Source organism: Podarcis liolepis, assembly GCF_965112155.1.
Source record: "Podarcis liolepis genome assembly, chromosome: 17".
NCBI lineage: Eukaryota > Metazoa > Chordata > Lepidosauria > Squamata > Lacertidae > Podarcis > Podarcis liolepis.
Window position 1 is genome coordinate 33,413,530 of NC_139571.1, and position 27,404 is coordinate 33,440,933.

Consider the following 27,404-nt stretch of genomic DNA (forward strand, 5'->3'; position numbering starts at 1 on the left):
CACTGCTGTCCAGACACTTTGGACTATAGCTCCCATCAGCCCCAACCAGAATGTTTTGGCAGGGGTTAATGGGCCGTTTAGACCAAAATGTCTGGAGGGACCAGGCTGGGGGAGGCTGCACTGGCTATTAACACCAGGGGAAGAGAGAGCTGATCACGTGACTCCCATATTTGGTGGCTGTCGTGCCTCTAATTTCCCTACTGTCAGGGAACTGGCATCGGAGCGAGAGGCGAAGGGGAGGCTCCCAGATGATGCTGGCAAAGGACCCAGCAGCAGGGGGAGAAACAGCTCAGTAGAGGGGGAAGCCAATCAGTGCAACACCGGGGATAAAGGGAGGCAGACGGGGGAAGTGGAGAGAGGGCTCCAGGACTCTTCACTGGACATCAGTGAGGAGAGCCCAGGTCCTCCGCTACCCACGCCTTCCCTGCGCAGAAGACTCCCGCGCAGTGAGAGGAGGAGGAGACTGGGTGTCAAACAACTTTTATGTTGGAAGAGGTTCAAGAAACGCCCACTGACGGATTCTGCCAGTGACTGAGGCAGCCACCATGAGAAGGGGCTGTGCAGTCAGAAAGTTTTAACAAGGCAAATTAACCGAGAAAGGCACCAGTTTACGCACGAGTAACTCATACCCATTACACCTACAATATAGAGGACTTGTTCCATGTGGTTCATGAGTCCCTTTGCATGTCGGGTGGTGGTCTTTCACAGCTCCAAATGTAAGGCACTGGCACAACCCTATGTTGGGAAAATGTGTGCTTAGGGAGAGTAGAAGAGGCAGAGATGGACAGCTCCACTTGCCTCGGACCAACTCTACAGCTGGCTGTATTGGCTCTCAAGCTCAAACCACCTGTGATAGTGGCAGATTTGCTGAATCCAGATCAGCCCCCAATCACATAGAAAGCAAAAAGGTACACAGGTCAAAAGAGCTAACCCTCTGCACACAGCCTGCTTAGTCTCTCAGTTTCCTAAAGTCTGTTCATCCCTGTCAGGATCACTTCTGGTATCGGAGCTAAATGCATAGGAAATTATACTGGGAGAGAGACTGGTGAGGAGTAAGGGAAACAGTACAGGGGAAACAGTGCCAGATTACCAAATAGGTAGAGTAGGCCCTAGCCTATGGGCCCCACACCTTCTAGGGGTCCTGCGATAACATATCAAAATAGCATTGAATTGATCTTGAAATTGGTTTGTTAAAATTGCTGGTTGGTCAAATCAAAAACATATTGGAAGATAATTTGGGTACCCCCAAATTATTGACTGCCTAGGGGCCTCCACAGGGCTTAATTCGGCACTGAAGGGAAAGTTTCAGCTCCACTTGTGTTATTTTTGTACAGAACACTGGATTTCCCCCTGCTTTGTAAGTGTTTGGGGGCAGGCATGGGTTTAAACAAATGGATCTATCACTGTCATGCGCTGTTTGGTGGTGGCGGTGAAACCTCTGACATGGATTTGCTGAGCTTTTCTAATGTCAGGGCGTATTGTGGGCAGACAGAAATATTCTGTTGGCTGAAATATTCTGACCCCAGAGGGAGGAAGGGCAGGCAAAGACATGGCAGATGAAGCACGGACTTGAGATCACCGCCAAGGAGAATCTGCGGAAGAAAATTTAGAAGAGGGAGTACCATTGTGCCCCATCAATGATAACCCTTGCCTGCTATCATTGGCATTATTTCATATTGTACTAATTATTTTTGAAAGCATATTTTCCAGCATCTATGATCTTTAATTGCAAAACCATCTTTTTCCATAGTCCTGGATGGACACGTATTTGTCATGGGATCAGTATGAATATCCAGGAGTTCAGAATTTAAGATTCCCATCTGATCAGATTTGGGTGCCAGACATTCTTCTGTACAACAGGTAAGGAAGGCATGTTTGAGGCTGTTTTAAAAACCCGAGCAAGTTGAGGAACAGATGGAAATCGACATAGCTCTATTAAGCTCCGGGGTCATGATTGCAATTACGCAAGAAGGCGTGATCAGATAGCACAATGTGATGAGCCTTGTTCTTTTACAAATCAAAGTAAATCAAACTGAGTGGGAGGAGGAAGATGCTTAGTGGTTTTGCATCCAACACCTTGCTGCAACTGGAATTTTACATTTTCATTGCCATGTGTAATTTGGCTGAGAACCACCCTGTTTCCACAAAATGTTCATTTATTGGGTTGACTAAGCCCTCCAACTTACGATCCTTCAATTGGAGTCCTGCTCTTAAGCTTCGTTGTAGAATAAAAGTAACGTTGGAGTATGTGGTATCGGGCAAATGGCACAAGACCTAACACTGGCAAACCAAGTCAACGTCATAGAAGCCTTGTCAGGATTAGAGCCCATTGTATTTATTCATTTATTACTTAAAGCATTGCTATTCTCCCCTCCAGTCCTTAGACTCTCAAGGTGAGTTATAGAGAAGCCATTGTTAATATAGCAGTACAAAATTATTGATCTAAAAAAGTAGAAGCTCAAGCAATGCCAAGTGGCAGCCATTGTAAAAGGGGGTTATAGCTCCGTTTTCTTATATACAGTAGCTGCTGACTTGTCTTTCTTTGTTGCAATTTTTAAACTTTAAACAGGAAATCTTTAAAAGTACTGCTTCTAGTACCTGTCTGAAACAATTCTGGCCATCACCAGTGGTAGGCAAATTGGTTCTTCTTGTTTGTAGGCTGTTTGAGTAGAATTAGATTTGAAGGTTGGATTTTGTGTATTTCAGGTGCCGAAACTGAATGTCCCTTTGTATAGTAACATAACAGCTACACCGAATTGAAGGGGGACTTGAAAACCTCAGTGTTTAATCAGTGCCTTTTGAAGCAAAGGCAGTTTAATGCAGCTGATGCTTTGTACCAAATTTGAGCCTTCTGAGCAGAGCCTCTTCCCTAAACAAAGATGGCTGCTGCAAGATAGCTCAGTTGGTAGAGCACTAGACTCTTAGACTCAGGGTCGTAGGTTTGAGTCCCACATTGGGCAAAAGATTCCTGCATTGCAGGGGGTTAGACTAGATGACCCTCATAGACCCTTCCAACTCTACAATTCTATGATTCTAAGACAAATTTTGGAGGGGAGAGGATTTTTTTAAAAAACTGATTTATAGAAGAAGAAGAAGAAGAAGAAGAAGAAGAAGAAGAAGAAGAAGAAGAAGAGTTTGGATTTGATATCCCGCCTTTCACTCCCCTTCAGGAGTCTCATTCTCCTTTCCCTTCCTCCCCCACAACAAACACTCTGTGAGGTGAGTGGGGTTGAGAGACTTCACAGAAGTGTGACTGGCCCAAGGTCATCCAGCAGCTGCATGTGGAGGAGCGGAGACGCAAACCCGGTTTCCCAGATTACGTGACTACCGCTCTTAACCACTACACCACATGGCCGTTTCTGCCATGATTCTGGCACTCAGCACCCTATGCCTAATTTTATATAGATCTGGATTTTATTGCCATTTAGAACAGCCATGTTGGCCATCTTTTTGATGTTTGGTCAGAACCCCATTGTTAATCACTTGGGAGAAGTGAAATTCAGATTCACCATGTGAAAATGCATAAAATCCTAATTCTGCATGAGTGGCCTGCAATTAAGAAATAGACATACAGTCATACCTCGGGTTATAGCTGCTTCAGGTTGCGTTTTTTCAGGTTATGGACCGTCGAAACCCGGAAGTACCGAAACGGGTTACTTCTGGGTTTCATCAGTCACGCATGCACAGATGCACCGAATTGCAACCCGCAGTGCGCAGACGCAGGTTGCGAACGCTGTGGGTTGTGACCGCGCATCCCTCACGGATCACGTTTGCAACCCGAGCGTCCGCTGTATATCTGTTTGTAGGGTGGAAGAAGTAATTACAGCTGATCATGCATTTTAAAAGGATCAGAGTTCAGCCTGTATTGTGTCATTTGCAGCATTGACTTATCCTCCTGCAGCCAATGATTTCGAGTTATTTATTCCAATATTTCTACTGGAAAACATTAAAAAAACAAAAATGGCGACAGAGATCTTCAATCAGTTTAAAGTCTTACTAAAAACAACAGGATCATCTTTTACAATGTTTTGCATCTCTTACATTGCAACAAATGCAACCAGTAAACAACATCCCACGTACCTTTTCTGCTGTCTTTTGTAGTGCAGACGAGAGATTTGATGCAACGTTTCATACAAATGTTCTAGTGAACTATACGGGATCTTGCCAGTATATCCCTCCAGGTAAGAGGCTTTTAATATATTGAGTTATCCCCTGGATCAGGAATTCATATATGTGACTGTGGATTAGAAGGCTTAAATGAAACTGTATTGTTAGTATAGGCTTTAATTAAAACTGCACAAACCTTTAATGAAGTTCGTGCCTGAGAGTATTACGAATGACGAAGGGTGAGCAAGTAAAATCCTGATACACTGGGCAACAGATATAGGTCATAATATAGATATGGAAGCATGGGAACAACTGTGAAATCTGGATATAAAATTTACAGTGTGGTATGGTTTAAGAGAAAATTATATGAAAACGATATATTGTTGGTATCTAATACCAAGTAAATTGGCAAAAATGTATAAATCTAAATCAAAGAAATGTTGGAAACGTAAAGAGAAAGAAGGTTCTTTTTATCATATGTGGTAGTCTTGTAGTAAGGTTAAAGCTTACTGGGAAATGATATATAATGAATTGAAAAAGATGTTCAAAATAACACACACACACACACACACACATATATATACACACACACACACACACACAAACCAGAATCTTTTCTTTTGGGAATTATAGAGACAGAACTACCTCAGTTGTATAGAAACTTATTCATGTATGCTACTACAGCAGCAAGAATGTTACTTACCCCAAAATGGAAAGAAGTAGAAGTCCCAGTAAAGGACGAAGGGATGCAAAAACTTATGGAATATGCAGAAATGGCAAAACTTACTGGAAGAATAAGAAATTAAGATACCAAACTCTTTATAAAACAATGGAAATGGTTTATTGAATATTTACAGAAAAATTGTGAACAGATTAAAACATTAGCAGGATTATTGTAATAACCTGAAGTTTTGTAAAAGTATATATTTACAGTAGGTAATTAAATGAGTAAATTAAATGAATTTGGATTTGCAGAAGATGTGAAAAAAAATAAATTTAAGGAACCGCAGAAAGAGGGGGAAGGATGTCAAGTTTTGAAATGGTAACTGGATTGTAAAATTAATGAAATGTAAAAATTTGAAAAGTATATAAAAAAGAGAGAGTATTAGGAAAGACAGGTCTTGACAAGTACCTAACACTCGGAAGTTCCTTTTTGTGATTCTGATAACCAGATGAGGTGAATATGCCACATATGAAAACATGTATGGGGATTATTCTGTCATTGCAATCTAAGTATAAATATGCTGTGCGGGGCTGTCGCTAAACTTACTTGAGGAAAAAGTTGTACTGAAAACGAAAGTGACAAGCCTCTTACCAACTCCTTGCTCTTCTGTTTTTTGACCAAATTGGAGTTGATCTCTTTAAAGGAGTTGGTTTCTTGAGCCGTTCCTCCTCCATTGGAGGAGCCGTTCCTTCTTCCATCTTGGATAATTACATGCCATTCATAAAGCACTCTTTGATCACCATGAGCCCTTGTCTTCCCGCCAGCGAATCCTGGAAACTGTAGATTGTTAAAGGAGACTGGGCACAGCAGCTCTTTGAGGAGTTAACTACAGTTTGCAGGATCCTTCCGAGGGAAGACATTTGCTTCAATGCATGGTGTGTAGAGGGCCAAATTTAGGTTTGATGAGGCCCTAAGCTACTGAAGGTAATGGGGCCCTTTATATGTCCAGCTGTCCATTGTCAACAACAAATTGTCGCTGTTTTTTTGTGTTGAATATATGCTATATAGCAATTTATGGACGTAATAGGTATCTAAAGCCATTTACACATAACAAAATATGTGATATTTTAGGGAGCAGGTGGGGCCCATTATTTACATCAGAGGAGCCTACACAACACAAAGCACTGTTGCTGTATGTAGGTTTTAATTTATTTGTTTTTTATCTTATATTTTGGAAATGTACATCCAGGGTTTTTTTCCCTTTAATTTTTGGGGGGCCCTAAGCTATAGCTTGTTTAGCTTATACGTAAATCTGGCACTGGGTGTGTATGCAGCCTGAGAGTCAGAGCAGGGTAGGAGAGACTTCCCTCCACTTCTAGACCCTTCAGCCAAGTTGCCACCATTGCTTGAGGGAGGAGACACCTCAGAAGTGGGAAAGGAAGAAGCCAGGAACCAGACCAGGGTTTCCCTGGCTGCTTAGCCTACCTCTCTTCCACCTGCCAGTCAAGTGGTGAAAGGCCAACTGTCACTAGCATGTAATGGTCTAACATAATCAAGTCTCTGCACATTCGAAACAGCCAATAAAACTTGGCTATCTAACAAAAACAAGCTAATTGTCCACCACCACAAGTTGCACAACAAACAGCACCTTTGAGGCATTTTGTTATTCTCTCCTTTCTGCTTCTGATTTTAACTGGCGGAACATGAAATAATTAGATGACAAATAATACGTGATAAATATTAATCCCTTACATAGCTTTCGACTAGTGTCACATGAATCATTTATGCCAGAGCAGACAGCCCCTCGAGGAAAGCAAAGTAAATCAAAGACGAAAAAGGGGGGTGGATGTCGGGTTTTTACTGGAGAGCAAGTTATAAGAAAATGAAATCAATTCCAAGGGAATATATGGCCATTATATGCTCTTTTATGAATGTCAGCACACGCTCCAAAGTGTCGTTGTTGTCGTTGTTTGTTGAAGAAGCATTGCAGTTGTAATTTGAAACAGACTTGTAGAACGTTTGGTGATAGGCAGTAAACAGAAGTTTGCAAAAGTAGTATGATCCATGGAACTTAGTTGGACTACGAGCAGGTTGCAATTTTCACAGCTGATCAAAGTGCATGTGATCATGCCCAATTCGTGGGTGTTTACCCAGGATCTGCTCCAATCATGTATAAAGCAGGGTCAGGTGAGTTGGGCCAGGCAAGAGTCTCTGGAATGTTGTTCAGTAGGAACAGTGCCACTCCCGAAAAGGCTCTGTACTTGATAATTGCTTCAGCTGACTTGGAGGAGGCAAATGGAGAAGGTCCTTAAGGTTCAGGTGGCATATATGGGAGGAGGTAATCTTTAAGAATAGGGACGCGGGTGGCGCTGTGGGTTAAACCACAGAGCCTAGGACTTGCCAATCAGAAGGTCAGGGGTTCGAATCCCCGCGACGGGGCGAGCTCCCGTTGCTCGGTCCCTGCTCCTGCCAACCTAGCAGTTCGAAAGCACATCAAAGTGCAAGTAGATACCAGTGGGAAGGTAAACGGCGTTTCCATGCACTGCTGTGGTTTGCCAGAAGCTGCTTAGTCATGCTGGCCACATGACCCAGAAGCTGTACGCCGGCTCCCTCAGCCAGTAAAGCGATATGAGCGCCGCATCCCCAGAGTCGGTCACGACTGGACCTAATGGCCAGGGGTCCCTTTACCTTTACCTTTAATCTTTAAGATAACCTGGCCCAAGTCCGTAAGAATAGCATGAAGGAGTCTCTCCTCACAAAGCCCATCTTGACATTTCCTACCTCCTAGTGAAGTGGGAAGCATGAAACATTACTACAATTAAGAACATCTGCTTAGCAGTATGGATGACGGCCACAACTAGCAATTCTGCTGTTGCTCTCCATTTTGTTTGCGGTGGTTTGATACGCCACACAGCCCCAAAAGTAGATGCAATGCAGCTAAAGTACCTGAGATCTGTTTCTTGGAGGCTTAAGCTCCATGCAGCTTAACTGTGAGGTGCCAGTTATTATTTTCAATCAGCTTTTTCATCAGATGGTCCTCTGAAGACCATGACTGAAACGCAGAATTATAGGCACCGTTTGTTAGCAGATCAATTTGGAATGCATTTCAAAGCTGTCTGCTCCCTTGAACTCTTGATAACAGGTGGATATGACTGCAATTTCATTCCCCTTCCTCTCTTGCCTTTAAGATCTCACTGCTTTCCCCCTTTAGAAACATTTACATGCCCGTTTCTAATTACTTACAGGCATCTTGAAGAGCACATGTTACATTGATGTCCGCTGGTTTCCTTTTGATGTGCAGAAATGTGATCTGAAGTTTGGCTCCTGGACGCACAATGGCTGGCTGCTTGATCTGCAGATGCTCGAAGCTGATATTTCCAATTACATATCCAACGGAGAATGGGACTTAGTGGGTAAGCTGGCTTTATTAAACGAACCTAAGACAAGTGAATCTATTCCAGTCTTCCCTAAACTTCTGTTAATGGAGGCACACTGTCTTCCCCCACTCCAAATTAAAATTGCAAGCAGGGGTATGCTTCACTCTGAGCATATGTTTAGCAACACTCAGCAGACATTCATGTCCTCTTTGTGTGTTGCTAAAGGGACGCGGGTGGCGCTGTGGGCTAAACCACAGAGCCTAGGACTTGCCGATCAGAAGGTCGGCGGTTCGAATCCCCGCGACGGGGTGAGCTCCCGTTGCTCGGTCCCTGCTCCTGCCAACCTAGCAGTTCGAAAGCACGTCAAAGTAGATAAATAGGTACCGCTCCAGTGGGAAGGTAAACAGCATTTCCGTGATCTGCTCTGGTTCGCCAGAAGCAGCTTAGTCATGCTGGCCACATGACCCGGAAGCTGTACGCCGGCTCCCTTGGCCAATAAAGCGAGATGAGTGCTGCAACCCCAGAGTTGGCCAAGACTGGACCTAATGGTCAGGGGTCCCTTTACCTTTACCTTTTTACTCTGGGCATGCCTCTTATTTGGAACAGAGATACCAAAAGCACCCCAAAGTGGTTGCTCCAATAGCAAGAAGTGGAGGTGCATACTTCCAGGAGTTCAGCCTACACTCGAGTAGGACCCTGGTAGAGACACATGCCCGACTGGCATGTTCCCTCCCTCCTGGTCTATTGTTCGGGAGCTTCAAAAGCTTTCTTCTGCCTGAACATCACAGCAACCGATGCCAACCGACACGGGCACACTTAAGGATCCGCAGAGTTTGTGCATGGCTTGTGTGACAGACCTCAGCAACTCAGCATTTTGGCTAATCTACTTTATTTACATATAAGCACACACGGAGCACTGCAACATGGCTCCCTCTCTCTCTAGCATCAGACAGCAAAGAGAAAAAGAACAAAGGACAATAGTCCCACTTCACAGAACACAGTAACACAAACATCCTGTCTTCATCACTTCCCACTCTGTGGAGTCAAAACATATACCGTCATGTGAAAGACAACAACACCATGACGGGCAATCATAGAGCAGGAATTCTAACACATACCTGATCTCCCATCCCCAATGCCTCTGCGGCTTACCGGGATGGAGAAATGGCAACAAGGTCAATGTGGTGAACATCCTCCAGATGGGTTCTGCTCATGTGTTTGCGCTGCAACAGCCTCACCCTAACACCGCCTCGCCCTCTGCCTCCCAGTAATCCGCAGCAGTGGACAGACTTCAGGCTGGTCTGATCTACATTGTTTTCTTCTTTAACTAGACCACCAGCTGGAGCCAGGTGAAAAAAAACAAACCATAACAGTTAGAATTAAAGAGCAGGGTGCCTCTGAATACGTATGAGAGCTGAGCTGATCTCACAGTCCTCTTGCACAGAAGCCAACCTCTGCTTAGCCTTCTGATTTCGGAGGTTTGGGGGAGAGTCATTTTGTTGCCGCTGATGATGTACAACTGGGAGTCAGCAAACCTTGCTGATCTACTGCACATCACCAGGAGATCTACTGGTGCAACCCAACCCAGCTTCTACCCATCTCTAAACCCTCCGTGGGGTGTGGCCTTGGGGGGGGGCTGCTGCAGCCAGGTGCCTCGTGCGCCACAACCTCTCTCCACGGCCTGGTTTGGAGAGGTCTGGAGGCCCACATTCTGCGGAGCTATAAAGTGCTTGTGGGGAGCTGGGGGAGCCTGTTGGTTGTCAAGGCCTAGTCAGGAAAGCTGCCAGCAGCAGCAGCAGCATACAGGGCATCCACTACAAAGGCCTTTTTTCAGGGACAACAAAAGTCCAGAATGTTGTTCCTACACTCATCATCACTGCTTGCTGCCCCTTGCTCAGATAAAGAAAGGAACATCTCATTTTATGAGATCTCGCTCCTGCCAAGGGAGTTTGAGCATTCGTCATTCTTTATTTTCACCTCGATGGCTGGCGTTTTGGGAAGGTGGCCCCCAAAACCAGGCAGCTTCTTCCAGAGGATGCTCTTTTAAAGACACAGCGCTCTGAGCTTCTCCAGACCTGCCCTTTTAGGGTTTGTGCTCAGGCTGCCCAGCAAACCCAGCCAAGGCTTGCAAGACTCTCCAGGCATGCCCCTTTAAGGCTTGCTTGGCCAATCCACAGCCCTGCGGAAAATGAACCAATGTTTTCAAGAGAGGTGCCAGGGAATCTATGGAAAACAGAAGTAACATCTGTTGTATGCTACAACAGAAAAAAGGTATAAATCATTTCAGCTCCGCTGTGCTGTTAAACAGCTTGAAAAGTGCAAGCCATCACACTGGACATTATAATAACCATTGATTGTTGCTTGAATCTGATGGAGAGCATAAAGAATGGCCAATTACATGTTATAGTCCTATAATGACATTTGCCAGAGGAGGGATGGATGCTGTATTTCTTATGACAGTTCTTTGGAAATGTTGACGATTATCATATGGCGTGTTTTTCACCAAATTCCAACCCCACCCCCGCCCTAGGCTGGATAATAGATTTGTATGGATTTTTCAGTATGTGTACAAAATGAAATGCGTAGAGAGTTGCATTAGCCCCAGGAGAGAGCTAAATATCCATCGGCAGGCTTTGCTTTCTCACCTTATTTCCCAAGATGCTAAGAATTATTACATCCTCAAGAGTTATTGAGAATAAGTAGAGAAGAGGCATTAAGGCACAGCTAGAGGGCAAAGCCTTCAAAGTCATCCAAACAATTTGAACGCCCGGCATTCCTGTAATAGAGGAAGGATGCCTGGAGGAGCAAATTTAAACGGGATTCAGGCAAGCCCTGATCTCCCAGCTGCAACCACCTGCCATATGGGAAAGTAGCTAGCTGGCATCTGGGGATTGTTTGCTCATGCTCTGGCCATGGACACTGCAGAAGTCTGCCTGCATTGGCTAGTGCCAGTGACGTCAATTGGTTTTGAGTTGGCAACCATGTCTGCACCTAAGAGAAGTAACTGCAAGGCCAGGGCTACAGACAGGCAATTGGCAGGAGGGAGGGTAAGTTAGGGAATCCCCAGTGAGAGCTGCTTCCGTGATGTCATTTCCCCTCTGCTTATGTCTCTAAGGCCTAGTGGCTTCAGCCATGGCTATAGCCACAATACAGTGGAACCTTGGTTCTTGAACGGCTTACTTGACAAACTAATCGGCTCCCAAATGCCAAAAACCCAGAAACAAGTGTTCCGGTTTTAGATGATTTTTCAGAAGCCGAACGTCCGATGTGGCTGTTGGCTTTTGTTTCTGGGGCACTTGTGCCAGTCGGAAGCCATGCCTTGGTTTTGGAATGTTTTGGAAGTCGAACAGACTTCCGGAATGGATTACGTTTGAGAACCAAGGTACCACTGTAATTCTGATTTGCTTCCTGGGCAGAAAGCATGATTTATCAGTTCATACCACAGCTATGGTTGGCAAAGCATGACTTGGTGTGACATCTGGATTGAGCCCAATTAGAAACATATGCAGCTGCCTTACACTGAGTCCTTGTAGGTCAGTATTCTCTACATGGACTGGCAGTGGTTCCCCGGAATTTCAGAACTGGAGTCTTTTCAGATGTTTTGCTGATGAGCTGTGACCCTAATCCATGGCCTACATTATTGGAAAATGAGAGTGGGGATTGAGGAGCCAGACCACAGACCTACTAACGTAGCCAAGGGCTGTAAGAATGCAGCAGATTTCTCCTCATTTCTTACTTCAAATTTGCTTCTGTGCAGGTGTCCCAGGTAAAAGGAATGAGTTGTACTATGAGTGCTGTAAGGAGCCATATCCAGATGTGACTTACACCGTGACAATGCGCCGCCGCACCCTCTACTATGGATTGAATTTACTGATTCCATGCGTCCTCATATCAGGCTTAGCATTGCTTGTTTTCTTGCTGCCAGCTGACTCTGGAGAGAAAATATCCTTGGGTAAGAGCTGAGAATTTAGAGTTACTCACACATTGACAGAAGTGGGACACAGAGGTGGTAGGATTCTAGACTACAACTCCCATCATCCCTAGCTAGCAGGACCAGTGGTCAAGGATGATGGGAATTGTTGTCCAAACAGCTGGAGGACCCACGTTTGGGAAACTCTGGTTGAAACAGAAGGACAACACATGTCACCATAGCGGGGAAGGAAACAGTTGACTTGTGCACCTGCCCAGTCTGCTGTGCAGGTGTGCCCAACTGTTGATGGGCAACTTCAAGATCTCTGATCTACATTTTTTAAGCAGCTCCTCGTCTTTAAACAAGACATGGACTGGACAGCCCTCAAGTAGAGGATGCCTTCAAATAGAGGCCTGTCCTCCGACAGTGCCTCAAAATAGAAGACTGTCTTCTGTTAAGTACGACATGTGGCCGACCTACTCAAAACTAAGGAAAATGCAGGTTAAGAAAGCAGCCAGGATGACAATGGCAGAATGGGCATTGCATGAAACAGCTGTAGTTCTGCTGGGCCTAGCAACACATATTTCTCTGCGTCCTTGATTTATTAGGGTCTCCCGAGTTGACGTTCTGAGATCAATATGTAATGTTTAATTGCATGCCTAATCAAGGGAACACGCTCACTGTTCATAATCTTTGAAACAGAAAGCATTCAGATCTTGCCTCACCTTTTGTCTCCTTCGCAATTTGATTGCAGGTATTACGGTCCTCCTGTCTCTCACGGTTTTCATGCTGCTTGTTGCTGAGATCATGCCTGCCACCTCAGATTCCGTCCCCTTGATAGGTATGTTGATGGGTACTGGCGCCTCACAACCCAGCCAAATTTGCAGCACTTTCAAGTGCCCTTGGTTTCTCTGGAGGGAGACAAGCATGGCCTTAGTTCTCCAGCTGAAACAAATGAGACTTGAAAACGTCTTCACTTTATTTAGCGCATGAAGGAGGGAGGAGGGAGCCATTACTGTTTGCGGGGGCTACACACACCCCAGATCGCTTGTTGCGTCTTCTGTAAATAGCGGCTCTCCTGGCTGCTCATGAAGGGGGGAAATGCCTGAAGGTGAGAAGGCTGTGTGAAGGGGAAAAAGAAGGAAGATAGTTCTTTCAGGCTGTCAGTGGGGCAGAAGTGAGTGCAATAGACATGGACAAGTGGGTACCTTGGAAATAAATGGGGTGAAGGCGATGACGACTAAAGTTTGTTAGAACCATTTTATTAGTCTTTGTGAGAATATTTGTTCATGGTAAACCTCATCCTTTCTTGCAGTGCTTCTAAGGTTAAGTTTTCACCCGTTAGTTCAGCTCTGGAAAAACTTTGACACAGAGTGGTAACTTGAATGTTGAACCAATACAGTGGTACCTTGGGTTAAGAACTTAATTCATTCTGGAGGGCCATTCTTAACCTGAAACTGTTCTTAACCTGAGGTACCACTTTAGCTAATGGGGCCTCCCGCCGCCGCCACACGATTTGTGTTCTCATCCTGAAGCAAAGTTCTTAACCTGAAGTACTATTCCTGAGCTGGCGGAGTCTGTAACCTGAAGCATCTGTAACATGAAGCGTCTGTAACCCGAGGTACCACTGTACTTTGGACGTAGCCTTCAGAGCATTGCTGAAGTTGCAATGCTGTGATTTCTGGGAGGGTGTCTCTGGAGACCATGAGATAAGAATAAGAATTTTATTATTTCTATGCCACCCATCTGACTGGGTTGCCCCAGCCACTCGGGGGGCTTCTGGCAAAATGTAAAAAACACACAAATACTGTAGATTGGACCAGAGAGGTAGGTCTAATATTGGAGCTTCCCTCTCCCATCTGCCACAGCAGCCCCTTTGAAGTTTTGGTCCAGCTGATGTTGGCGCTCTGGTGGTGGAAGAGCCATAAAGGGGATGTTCTGGAGCATTAGGGAAAGTGGCTTGGCTCTGAAGGATCCCAAGCCATCCCAGTCCCCTCACGCATACACCCAAATTGGGGAGATATTTAGACAAACTCCTGAATGTGACTAAGTATTCTCCTTCCCCCTTTTTTCCAATGGAAGATTTAATCCCTTTTATATTAATGATTAAGTTTTCAGTACCTTTGCCAGCAAACATCTCTAAAGTGAAGGGTGGGAATAACTTCATGATATCTGGCTGCCTTGATATAGTGCGTTTGAAGGACATAGCTGTCAACGTTTCCCTTTTTTTAAGGGAAATTCCCTTATTCCGAATAGGATTCCTTGCAAGAAAAGGGAAAAGTTGACAGCTATGATGAAGGATGCTTTTTTCTCTAAGGCTAATGTTACAGGTTCTTTTCCTCTTTCTCCTCCTCCTCTTCCTCTTCCTCCTTATTTCTCTTCCTGTGTTTTTCCCCCATACCCATTAATTATTAATTATTGTATTATTAAAACCGTACAGCACCCAACAGAGGTTTCATTAACTAAGAATATGTACAGTAATTCTCCCAGTGTTATTTTTCTTAAGGACACATCTCTGCAAAGTTCATTGCAATTTCCGCTTCTCTGTAAAAAGCTACGTTAATTCGGATTAATTTGTGCATTCTGTCCACTGCAAACGCTTTCCTCAGTCGCCTCGTAGGGTGCAATGGCTCATTATATTTCCTGTGGTGTGTAAAAACCTTTGCTGCCACTAACAGATTTTTTAATAAGGCTCTTATGTTTACATATAGCAGGGTGCAGTTTTTTAACCGAACTGCGAAAAGGATCAAGTCTTATCTTAACCGCTCTTATTATAAAGCCAGTTATACTTCTGCCCCAGACATTTCCACCAAAGACCATTTACATCAAATAAGAATTAAATTAGCATTTCCCCCAAATCCCCAGCAGTTAGAATTCTTTCTTGTAATTTCTTTGTGGTGTGAGATATCATAGGCTGGTTGGAATGTAACAGAACTACAGTGAGCCTTGGGCTCACAAGCAAACTCTTCTCCTCTGGCCTGACCACAAGGAGGCGTTTGGAAATTCTCACATTTTAGCTTGACTTGCCATGTACCGTATTTTTTGCTCTATAAGACTCACTTTTTCCCTCCTAAAAAGTAAGGGGAAATGTGTGTGCATCTTATGGAGCGAATGCAGGCTGCGCAGCTATCCCAGAAGCCAGAACAGCAAGAGGGATTGTTGCTTTCACTGCGCAGCGATCCCTCTTGCTGTTCTGGCTTCTGAGATTCAGAATATTTTTTTTTCTTGTTTTCCTCCTCCAAAAACTAGGTGCGTCTTGTGGTCTGGTGCATCTTATAGAGCGAAAAATACGGTAAGATTCAGAAGATGAAATCTCAGTTTAACAAGCCACTATATAAACAAGTGTCACACATCCACACAGAACTGTTTTGCTTCTCCTTTCATAGAAGCGGGAAAATAAACAGGGAAACCACAGTGAACCTTAGCTCCCTATTATGTTTGAACTGAAGAACCATGATGGATGGCTACCAAACAATCTAGAATAATCAGTCAGTTTTAAATCATGGCTTTATATCCTAGCTTACTTGGAAGCTACTAACCGTAGTTTCCCAGATCAGTAGAAATGGGAAGCTACAGTTAGCTGCAACTTCCTAGCTGCATGAAAGTTATTCATGTCCTAATTTATAATTAAGCCAAGATTTGATCATCCAAACATAGCCATAATGTGCTTCGCCTTCGCTATGCTTAGCTGAAATAAGCCAACTTCAAACCATGGTTTCTGAGGCTAGCTTTTTTCAAGTTAAGATTAACCACAGTTTATGGTTTAGACACTGCATGCTGAATCTAAAACAGAAGTGGAAACTTCTAATCTCCTTGTGCTCAGTGGAGTGGAAGCACTCCCTGCAAGCCAGATTCCCCGAGGCTCATTCTCATAATGCTAAATTATAGTTTACCATTGTGTCCAAATGCAGTCCATCTGTATAAAATTTTCTTTGAATTCAAAGATAACAAAAATGGTTAAATCAAATCATGTACACATTCCCGAAGTATTTTCACTTTCATTTTTAAAACATCTTTTTCTCTTCCTAAAGAAACTTACAATATAATTAGACTCTTTTTCACAGCACTGATAAGTGAAACAGAATGGAAGGAGGTGAAGAAATGGGGAGAGCCCCATCTCAGTGATTCTGAACCTCTTGGAATTAATTCAGAACTATCCAGGAAAGCAGGAGAAAAGCATTTGGAAATGTGAGAATATGATCCTTTCTGAAAAGTGGATTGTGTAGAAGAACTCAGCACATCTCAAATCAACAGGAATTCACTAGAGTATACAAAATAAGGCAATATTGAAGATATTTAAATATCCACTGTGAAGTGAACTGGCTTCTAACACAGTAGTACCTTGGTTGCTGAACGCCTTGGAACTCATATATTTCAGCTCCCGAATGATCAAAAACTAGAACTGAGTGTTCCGGTTTTCGAACGATTTTTGGAAGCCAAACGTCCAACGCGGCTTCCATCGCTTCCAGTTGGCTGCAGGACACTCCTGCAGCCAATCGGAAGCCGCGTCTTGGTTTTCGAACAGTTCCAGGAGTCAAATAGAGTCCTGGAATGCATTCTGTTTGAGAACCAAAGTTCAACTGTCTTCTAATCTGGCATTTAGAAGGATGGATTCGTCATTCAGAAAGCATCTCAAAACAAAGTTGTGGGCCCAGTTCACAACCACAGCCTTTTAGCTCTTTCCCAGAACCATCCAACTGCCTCTTTAGACAAAGTATCTCTAAAAAGCCTCATTAATGCTTTAGATAACTGCAGAAAAATTTGTAATGCCTGAACAATTAGAGCATATCGAATGTATTTGAAATGCATCTCGCAAAGCAGCCATCTAGGTCAAATGTACTTTGTTCCTTTCTCTGGCTTCCTGGATTTTTGTCTCCCTGCTGAAATGTCTCCCATACCTGGGAGGCTCACAGCAGCCACCAGGAAGGCATCTAGCCTAGAGGAACACATGGCTGTTACACCAGAAAGGCCAATAGACTTTTCCAGGGTGGGGATCATTTCACTGAACAGCAACATCCCACTTTGGCATAATCACAAACTGAATTCAAGGTTGGAGAATGGTCTGGCTCATTTAAACGGACAGCAAACTTAAACACAGCTAACAGGTCCTGTCAGTGGGAGAGAGCCCTGCACAAGGCCTTCTGTGTGCACAATGGGGCTTTCCCTCTCTGTTCTCCCACCACGTGCCCCCATTCCCCCCAAAAATTAGCTTAGGGGGTGTCAGGATAACCTCCCCTACAGTATGCAGAGGGAAAGCAGGTAGTATCATTTCATCTGGCAAGCTGGAATGTTTGCACAGACAATGATTGGAAGTGCCTGTCTTAAATTCCGCTCTGTAAATGTTGATTTTATCACCATATATATAAAATATACATCTGCTCCCTGATGCAGGCTCTGTGCCCTTTGGAGCACATAATAGCCAATTAAGCCAGTATATTAGTATAAAGGTGCTATAGTGCTTGACTTGAAATCTCTTCACTGCCTCAGTCCCACATAACCTTAGACATCACTTCTCTCTACATGATCTCCTGTGCCAGCCATAAACTCTGCTCTGAATGTCTTCACTATGAAAAGTCAGAAGAATAATGCCCCCAGGCTCTAGAATGTCCCTCCATCTTTCGTTTCTTCTTCCTTGTCTCTTCCTGGAGAGGATACAAATTATGTTTATTCTGTAGGGTATTCTGGATGTTAAAATCTACTATTTTGGCTGCAGAGTTTTACTAAAGCGTTTTCCTATTGTGGACCTGTTGTTTCAAACCTAAATGTTAGATTCCCTCACCTCCCAGTATTGTTACCCCATGAACTGAGGAGTGGCAGTGTGCTAAATATTTTAGGTAGCTAAACAAAATGAAGAAAAAGGAATGGTGCACTAGCCCCCTTTTAGATAAATCCATTAGACTTTATCAGTGTGCATTTATGTAATCGAGGTATCAGTCTGGAGATGCATTGGGTGAAAATTCCTCCTTTAGTTGGAAAAAAGAACATATATGGAAAGATAAAAATTATTGCCTGGAATCAGCTAACTGATCCCGCTAGTGGAAGCCCATGCAGGCACACCATCTAGTGCAATGGGCTTTCCCCCTTTCCTCCACCGTTGTGCCCCTGAAATTGGCTTCGTGGGGCTCAGGAGAATAGCACACAGAAGGAGAAGAAGGGGGATTTTTTCATGTGGCAAGCGGAAGTGCCTGCACTGAGGGAACAACCAGAAGAGTATGGTGTTGAATTCCTCCTCTTGATCCAAGCTGATGTTGGTACTATTTGCAGATTCATGTGCCAAGAAATGGATAGAAAGACAAATCTCGGAGACCGGCTTCATTTATATTTAAAAGTCCCTTATATATTTAAAAGTCCCATTTATATTTAAAAGTCCCTTCACAAAACATATTCATGGAACTGAAAGCACAATGGTTTGGACAGGGCCCAGTTCAGTCAGCTGTAATCAAATGTGGCTTGTTCTACTGCAATGCCTTGGGGAGCTCGACTGGTCCACCAAGGCCTGACAGGGGAGCCCAGCCCTTGCAGAGACCCAGATTATGCAAGAACAAAGGCAACCTGTCCAATTGCTCTTTGAATGCCTGATTTCTTCTAAGATGGTTGCACACTCCCTCGCCTCTAAGCGGAAGTAAGTTCTGGGGCAGCTTTTCAGAGGCAGTTTCCTTGTGAGGAAGAGAGAGTGTGTGTACTGGAAGCTTGCTAGGGGTTTTGTAAGGTCCCCTGTTTATGAATATGCAGTTGAGCAGATCATCACTGGTCTAGGTTTCACAGCTCCCCCACCACAAGGTGGTAGGAAAAAAGCTGGTTAGTTTAGGTGTAGAGATCAAATTTGTCTGAAGAAGCCTAATATGTGGCTAAGGAGTAATATGGTGGTACTTGACATTTTAATTCTCTGTGGGAAACTGAGGTTTTTTGTGTTTGTGAAGAATGAGCAGAGTTTGACAAATAACCACGATTCCAAGAGGAACTTATGGCATAGCTACCATCCCATTGCCATGCAGACCCCTTTCCAGTGTGCGATAAGGTCTCTAGTCCAGTACAGCAGAGACCTTTGCTGTACTGTAAGAAAAAGCAGGCTTACTTTTCATTTGGAGCCAGTTTTGGGTGGGATAGAGCCCCCTACACAAACAAACACCCACATCCCTCAGTACTTGTGAATCTCCTCCTCTCTCAACCCTGCCTGGCACAATTTCCCCTCTGCTTGCTGCTTCTTTCTCCTTCCTGCCTTAGTCATGTAGATAATCCCACCTAATCAGGGATTATTTACGGCTAATAGAGAGACATCTTAAAGCGGCAAAGGTAATCAGATTTCACTGCATCATGGCATCACTGTGGGTAAATGTGGGCAATGTAAATGAATAAACAAACATGTCGGCAAAGAGGGCTAAGAATGTCCAGAAGGGAATTACGGTACATGTTTGGCACTGCCAAAAATCTTCACTGGAAATGACTAGATTTGGCTCATCTCTAATGGCTCAGCTTTAGTCTTTGAAATCATGTCTGAGGCTGTGCCCAAACTCTTGGCCAACCATCACTTAAGATGATGCTGAAGCGTTCATCAGCCAGTTTTGGTACACGCAGCTGCTTCGTCCACTTTCTGGGCCACGAGTCAATGTGAACAGCACTCGCTGTAGTCTCTTGCACTTGTGCAAATGGTTCAGAAGCACATTGCAAACTGGAACCTACCAGTGATGCAATACTTTCAGTGTTGGTGATACAGAAATGATCATAACTGTGTAAAGATATACCAAATATTTGTCGGTTTTGGTTTTTCACTTCTAATATGTCACTGAAAACTGTATTTCCTGGAAATGAGTTTGTGTGAACATTCGCCTTTCAGGCATCCGGTTGCATGTTTTGGTTTTCCTCTTGGCTCCTGTTCCTCCTTTCTTCTGCAGTTAGATACATGCGCAATCCCATAAAATAAACAGATTTGGCTATAGATTAACACTACTGAGAGCAAAGGAAATCACCTGAGAACTAAAAGCATGGAAGGAAAATAAAGGACTAGTACTGTATTTTTTTCTCTATAAGACTCAATTTCTCCCTCCTGAAAAGTAAGGGGAAATGTGTGTGCGTCTTTTGGAGCGAATGCAGGCTGTGCAACTATCACAGAAGCCAGAACAGCAAGAGGGATTGCTGCTTTCACTGCACAGTGATCCCTCTTGCTGTTCTGGCTTCTGAGATTCAGAATATTTTTTTTTTCTTGTTTTCCTCCTCCAAAAACTAGGTGCGTCTTGTGGTCTGGTGCGTCTTATAGAGCGAAAAATACGGTAGATAATATTTTAAAAAATAAAAATCACCATAATAAGAAAGGAGGTGTTTTCCAACATTCAGCAAAATGGTGGGATGGGGGAATGTGAATAGTTTCAGCTCAGACAAATTCACACTTGTCTTAACATGGGAGGAAAATGCCATCTTTGCTGTTAAGAACACCAACAAGTTGTTGGGTTTTTCTTTTTTAAAAAAAGTTTAGTTCATTTTCTAGTAATATAAAACTAATTAATATAAAACACAATGCATATTAAAACATTTTAAAAGCTTGGGGGTATTGTGCACAGTAAAGACTAACAGATTTATTATTGTTAATTAAAGACGCAGAGATTTATTACAGATTTATTGTACTGCTATAAATCAGTTTGTGCCACAAGGCTCTGAGCTAGATTCGCCGCCTAACCTTCTGGAATCTTTGCAAGGTCCAGCATTTAAGGGCCAAATCAGTTCTCCTGCTTTTAAGAAAAGTTTAATGGCTGTATCAGAATGGTAGAAAATCCAGTCAGTGTTGTGGTGCTGGGTGGGACTTTCCCCCAGTAGAAATTTATTCCTCAAGGCTGTTTGCCTCATGAGAGAAAGTACAGAAGTAACTTGAGTTGCACTTTCGGAATAATTATTACTTATCCTGGCATTGCACCCCAAACTTATAATGTTAAATGTTCATAAGGCTTATTGTATGCATACATTTCCCCCCTCTATTTCTTCCATGATGACTGAGGACAAAAACCTCAGCCACACAAAACACACTTGGGCTAATCTTTCGCTGCATGACGCTTCACTGCAAAAACTACCTGAGGGGGACTAGTAGACCTGTGTCTGCCTGACACTTAGAGTGGTACATTTTTTATTATTTTACAAGATGTACCATGACTGGTGTTGGCTGGAGGCAGGGAAGCGTCTCCCGTCTTCCGCTCACCCTTCTTCTGCTGCCGCTGCCACTGAAACCTCCACCCCTTCAGTTTCCTTTGTCTCTTTGCTTCAGCAAGGAAAGTGTTAAGCTGGGGAGAGAACTTTTTCTGGTCCCTTGATTTTCTGTGTCACTATATCTTAGTCTGCAGGCTAGAACTAGCCTGCCTGGTGCAGCTCCATGTGCTTCTATCTTTAGGATATATATATTTTACCATCGTTGTTGTTGCAGAGGGGAGTGTTGAATCATGTGAACCCTGCAGGCTGAATCTGTACAGCCTGGATCTACATTTACCACCTGAGCAGGAACTAGGCCAAGGAGACGACAAGATTGCCAGAGCATAGATTCTGCTACTTTGGGTGAAGATATATACTTTCATAAGACATATATATTTGGTTCCCCGCCCTTCTCTGTCTCCTCTCCTCATAAGGTGCAGAATCTTATGGTAAATTCATATGACAGCGGTCCCTGTGCAGTTTGCCTTTTCAAGTCACTGCTGATGCATAGAGCAGGGTGGCCATGTATACTCTTTCTCATCACCTTGGCAGGTAGAGGTCCCACTTTCCTACATGACCCTGGCCTGTCCACAAGCTTAGTAGCAGCTCTGCAAGCTCCTGACATGTTTGCATTAATAGAAGACAATATAAAGTTGGATTACTGAAACGAGCTTTATGCGGGGCTGCCCTTAGGCATAGTCTGGAAGTTCAAGTCAGCAAATAATGCAATGTGCGGCAGACAGCTAACAGCACCTGATGCTTCTGCTAAAACCTCTTTATTGGCTGCCCATATGCCACCCATGAACGGGTGGTGCTGTGGTCTAAAACACTGAGCCTCCTGGGCTTACGAATCCAAAGGTTGGTGGTTCGAATCCCCGCAACGGAGTGAGCTCCCGTTGCTCTGTCCCAGCTCCAGCCAACCTAGCAGTTCAAAAGCATACAAGTGTGAGTAGATAAATAGGTACTGCTCCGGCAGGAATGTAAACTGTGCTTCCGTGTGCTCTGGTTTCCGTCACGGTGTCCCGTTGTGCCAGAAGTAGTTTAGTCATGCTGGCCACATGACACGGAAAGCTGTATGTGGACAAACACTGGCTCCCTCGGCCTGAAAGTGAGATGAGCACTGCAATCCCATAGTCGCCTTTGGCTGAACTTAACCAACCAGGGGTCCTTTACCTTTAATTTTTTATAAGCTGTCCAACATTTCTCCAATGAAAATAGGGATGTCCTATTTAATAATAATAATAATGATAATGATAATAATAATACTTTTATTATTTATATTATTTATTATTGCCCCAGCCACCCATGGCAGCTTCCAACGTATATAAAAACATAACCAAACATTAAACATTTAAAAACTTCCATATACAGGGCTGCCTTCAGATCTCTTCTAAAGGTTGCATTGTTGCTGATCTCCTTGGCTCCCGACCCTCCAACCTTTCTCCGATCAAAATAGGGATGTCCTAAGGAAAAGCAGGACATTCCAGGATCAAATCAGAAACTGGAATGGCTTCTGTAAATCTGGGACTGCCCCTGGAGGATAGGGGCACTTGGAGGGTCTGTATGCTACCAGGCCATGTTCAAGGTTTTTGTGTTGGTAGACAAAGCCCTGAACAATTTGGGTCCAGGATACTTTAAGGTGGAAGACCCAGGCGGCGAAGAGTGTCCGTCTATTCCAGCCCAGTCACTGATATCACCCCGAGTCCCCTGTGTTACAGGTGCCCAGCTGGCTTCAACCAGAAATCAAGCATTTAGTATCACTTTTCCCATGCGATGGAACACGCTTCCAGCAGAGATTTGGCAGGCATCCTTTTGCCCTTCGTATGCAGTTGCTATAATTTTCTTGAGTAGGCAAGAAAGGTTTAGTTTTTTGCTGTACCCTCCCCTGATGTTTTGGGAGAGGGCAATATAAATAATTATTTTATAAATAAAACAAATGTAAATAAATAATAAGAGCCCGGCTAGATCAGGACAAAGACCCGTCCAGTCCAGCAAACTGTTCTCATAGTAGCCTTACAGACCCCTCTTGGGAAGTTTGCAAGCAGGACAAGGATTGATGGGTTACAGTTAAGCAACGTCTGGGGGGGGGGGGACAAAGGTTCCTCACTCCTGGTGCAGTTCCAGAGTTTAGAATCATAAAATTGTACAGTTGGCAGAGACCATGAGGGTCATCTAGTCCAACCCCCTGCAAAGAAGGGATCTTTTTGCCCAACGTGGGGCTTGAACCCATGAACCTGAGATGAAGAACCTTATGCTCTACCAACTGAGCTATCCCACAGACTGATGCTTCAGATCACCTCTTCGCACGCAACCAACTGTAGGAAATGCATGCACAGACTGGCTTGTTTTATTTTTGCTTTCTGCACATTTGCAATCCATCATGCATGCATGTACCTAGCTGTTTGACTTTCAAAGAGTGCACCAAGGACCGGAGTTTACATTCCGTTTCGGCTTGTAATTGCCAGGCGTTCGCTCAAACTGCTAAACTCCTTTTTGCAGAATAATATGATGGGGAAGCGTGCCCAAAGGTAATTTGGACTGCATCCCTTTGCTCCCACAGCAGGATTTCAGTACCTAGGCATATGCCTCATGTGCTAATCCAAACAAGGCCCCTATGCTGCAGCTCTGTTCCTTATTAATAGAGATGCCCCGAGAGTACCTATTACTTTGGAAACTCTAGTTAAGATGTTCTCATGCAGAATAATGAGCTGGAAGACTTCGGAGGTGGTAGAGTGCACCACTCTGAACATTTTACTGTCTTTTAAAACCAAGTCAACTGTGAGTAGAAAGCTAGTTTATCAGGGCAGTGCATTTTAGGCCAGCATTTTCCCTGCTCTGCTAATTTTCTGTTTGCAGATAGGTTTGTTTTGGTTAAAGCATAAGGGAACGTTAAAAATGTGCTCCCCGGAGTCTGAAGTGCACTCTGCCATCTCAGAGCTCCCACAATGTTCTGCTGCCTAAGGGCTTTTCCACCTAGGAGGGTTTGATCAAAAGCTTTTTCTTTCTAATGAGATGAGTAGGTTTAACTGGGATTTTGTGGGGTTGGTTGCGTGGCGAGTTCCTGCCTCCCCCATCAGAAATAAAGACACACGACACCAACATTTTAGATTAATGGGCAAAAATTGGCCACAACTTTATTGGTTACAGGAATTGAGCAGTATTGACTTAGGCATTGGTCCTATCGACTATCCAGCTTCAGCCTGATTGCTTGAAGTCCAGGAAGAGTTAACCGCCAGTAGGGGGAGTCCTGCTGATGCACATCAACTAGGAGCTCCCCCGGGGTCACTGCTCAGGGGCGTGCCTTAGGCCCACACCTCCATAGGCTTCGGACAGGGTAACGCCCCCCGGAATCCTTTACTGGACTACCCTTTGATATGGGGGGAAGGTGATGGCGCTTCCTCCCCCCCTCTCATCTGCATAACAATACCCTTACCAATGCCTAACTGCCAACTCCGAGGAAGTTGTGACGATTTGCTATGAGGTAAAACCAAATAGCTGGAGCCAATTTGCCAAGTGGAAAAAATTCCTACCAGGCCCCTTGACGGCGACCAACCGAAGTCCATAGCAAGGTCAGAGAGCCAAACCTAAAGGGTGAGAGGGGTGGGAAACCGGAGCAGCTGGAGCCACGAAAGAGGAAAATCCTCAGCGCGCTGGCCCTGCAAGCTGTCATTCTGCGAGGGGGCTTGGGTTTTTCACCAAAGAATTCTCAGCCCCGACTCCAAATTGCATTGCCAGGGAAAAGCATGGGATTTAAGCTTCCATAAAACTGATATAAGTGTGTGCTACTGATAGGCTTCTGCATGCCTGGTTTTGAAAAAAGTGCTTTATGAAAAAGAACTGTGGTTTGGCTGGTGCCAGAAGGGAGTAATCAATGCCACAGCAACATTTGTCCCTCTGTCCTTATCAAGTAAGCAAGCATCGCTAATCCTAATTATTCTAAAACAGTTACACAAACAGAATGAGGTGGGAAATGAAGAGCTTTGGGTGGGTTTTTATTATTATGAACTCCGGGTTCTGTTTAATGTTTTCTTAAGTTGTCATAATCTCTTTACGTCTGTGCCAGCATCATTGATGTTGGCACAGCTTCTCTAAGAATACTGTTTGTTAATTAAATATGTCTGCAGTGCTCAAGATGGGCTGTCTGATACTCTGGGGTCACCCTTCAAGCCCTGTGCAAAAAAACCCCACATCCTAAAAAATGTCTTCAGCATCACTTGAAAAGTTGGGTTTGCAACATGGTGATCAAGCTCTAGGGAAAGAGTGCGTTGCGGATCATTTGGAATGTGACATGGCCATTCCACCCCCACCCCCACACCAATACTATGCTGATCAGGTAGCATTGTACTGCAGTGAAATGAACACTCGTGATGCACTTAAAAAAAAGAAAAAGAAATAAATCAGAGTACATTATTGTTCTTTTCCCTCTACAGAGAGACAAATCTCTGATGAGGAAATTGAAGCACACATCTGCATACATAAAACCAGGCCTTAGGGGGCTGGAGGGAAAGGGAATGTTTATTTTAGCGCTGAAATGAATTTGCTCCACAAACCTCTCCTCTGTGAATTTTGACGTTGAGTATGCAGCCTGCAGGTAGGTGGACGTATGGCTTAATGCTTCACCACGAGAAAAAAGCAACCTCAGAACCCTTCTGCATTCAAAACTAGGATGTCAATGTAAAGGCTAATTAGAGTTCTTCTCTTTGAAGTCTAGTTGCCAGTCCACAATTGTTGGGGTTTGTTTGTTTTTTTGCATGGAGGGATATTTAGTCATGCGATTCCCCCATCTGCAGAGTCAGAAGTGGCACAGTCCAATAATAGTTTTACCGTTTCTTCCGCAACTTGTGTGAACTATTTTGATGTTATTTTGGACTGGGGAATCTGGGAGAAACTACGAAGCCTGAGGGGGCAGACAATGTGACATCCCATCTACCTCCACTGCATGTTTTGTTGCTATTGGTTGTGTTTAGTTCCAGTACCATTTTGCTACAGGCTCTCTTTGTCCATTCCCAAAAGGTTGTCTCTCTCTCTCTCTCCCCTCCCCCCCCAACTTCTCAGTAGAGTGGTACCTCGGGTTAAGTACTTAATTCATTCCGGAGGTCCGTTCTTGACCTGAAACTGTTCTTAACCTGAAACACCACTTTAGCTAATGGGGCCTCCCGCTGCCGCTGCGCCGCTGGAGCACGATTTCTGTTCTCATCCTGAAGCAAAGTTCTTAACCTGAAGCACTATTTCTAGGTTAGCAGAGTCTGTAACCTGAAGCGTATGTAACCTGAGGTACTACTGTAGTACTGTATTTAGAAGCTTCAGTTCATCTCACTTGAAAAAAATGCAATTTCTTGATAGAGGGCTGAACGTTGTCTTCCTCAAAATAGTGTCTCTCTCTCTCTCTTTCTTTCTCTCTCTCTCTCTCTCTCTCTCTCTCTCTCTCTCTCACACACACACACACACACACACACACAGAGAGAGAGAGAGAGAGAGAGAGAATGAGAGAGACCCACAAAATCAGGGAGCTACAATGAATGGCTAAACATGTTTATGTTACAAAGTGCCTATCTGTATGGATTTTTCCACAGACCCTCCAAGTGTCTCTTGTTTTCCAGGGACAGTCCCAGATTTACAGAAGCCTTCCTGCTTTTCCTTAGGAAGTCCCTATTTTCATTGGAGAAATGTTGGAAGGTATGGAGTTAAGCGACCCCCCGAGCCAAGACGATAAGTCACTAAACAACCTTTAGAAGACATCTGAAGGCAGCCCTGTAAAGGGATGTTTTTAACCCAGATGGATGGAGTATATACATCATAAAATTGTTATCATCATCATCATTATTATTATGGAATAGGACGTCCCTATTTTCATCGGGGAAATGTTGGAGGGTACGCACCTGTTTTCTCATTCTCCCAGGCCTCTCTACAGAAGTTGCTGTGATTTCCTGCAGCCCCCTGGCCCATTTGTAGCCTTCCTGACAGCCACAAATGGGAAAACTCAGGTTCGTACACCAGAGAAATATGCGCAGCCAAGGGATCCGAAACGAATAAGGCCTCGTACTTTTGAACATTCACTTCAAACAAGCTTAACTGCAGGGACTTGTCAGTCGGCTCATGATTTACAGGTTAGGCCCTCAATCTGGCAGCCTGTAAGCAGCTTCTGCTTCTCTCTCTTTCTCCCCCTCCCCCTCCC

The 27,404-nt window shown here is 44.1% G+C and overlaps 1 protein-coding gene and 1 long non-coding RNA gene across 2 annotated transcripts in view; one reads left to right on the top strand and one right to left on the bottom strand.

The window, feature by feature from the left end:
• The window catches only part of LOC310696222 (neuronal acetylcholine receptor subunit alpha-7-like), a 110,523-nt gene that overhangs the window by 64,389 nt on the left and 18,730 nt on the right, over positions 1-27,404 (top strand). The window contains exons 4-8 of the mRNA XM_083481508.1: positions 1,751-1,860; positions 4,102-4,181; positions 8,017-8,184; positions 11,906-12,100; positions 12,813-12,899. Of these exons, the coding sequence (XP_083337634.1) occupies positions 1,751-1,860; positions 4,102-4,181; positions 8,017-8,184; positions 11,906-12,100; positions 12,813-12,899 (640 nt within the window). The remainder of the gene's footprint in view (positions 1-1,750; positions 1,861-4,101; positions 4,182-8,016; positions 8,185-11,905; positions 12,101-12,812; positions 12,900-27,404) is intronic.
• LOC310696283 lies at positions 9,509-12,888 on the bottom strand. Its single transcript, XR_014520519.1, has 3 exons — positions 12,784-12,888; positions 11,974-12,079; positions 9,509-10,371 (listed from the first exon to the last, which is right to left on the bottom strand). It is a non-coding gene; the product is annotated as an uncharacterized lncRNA (long non-coding RNA).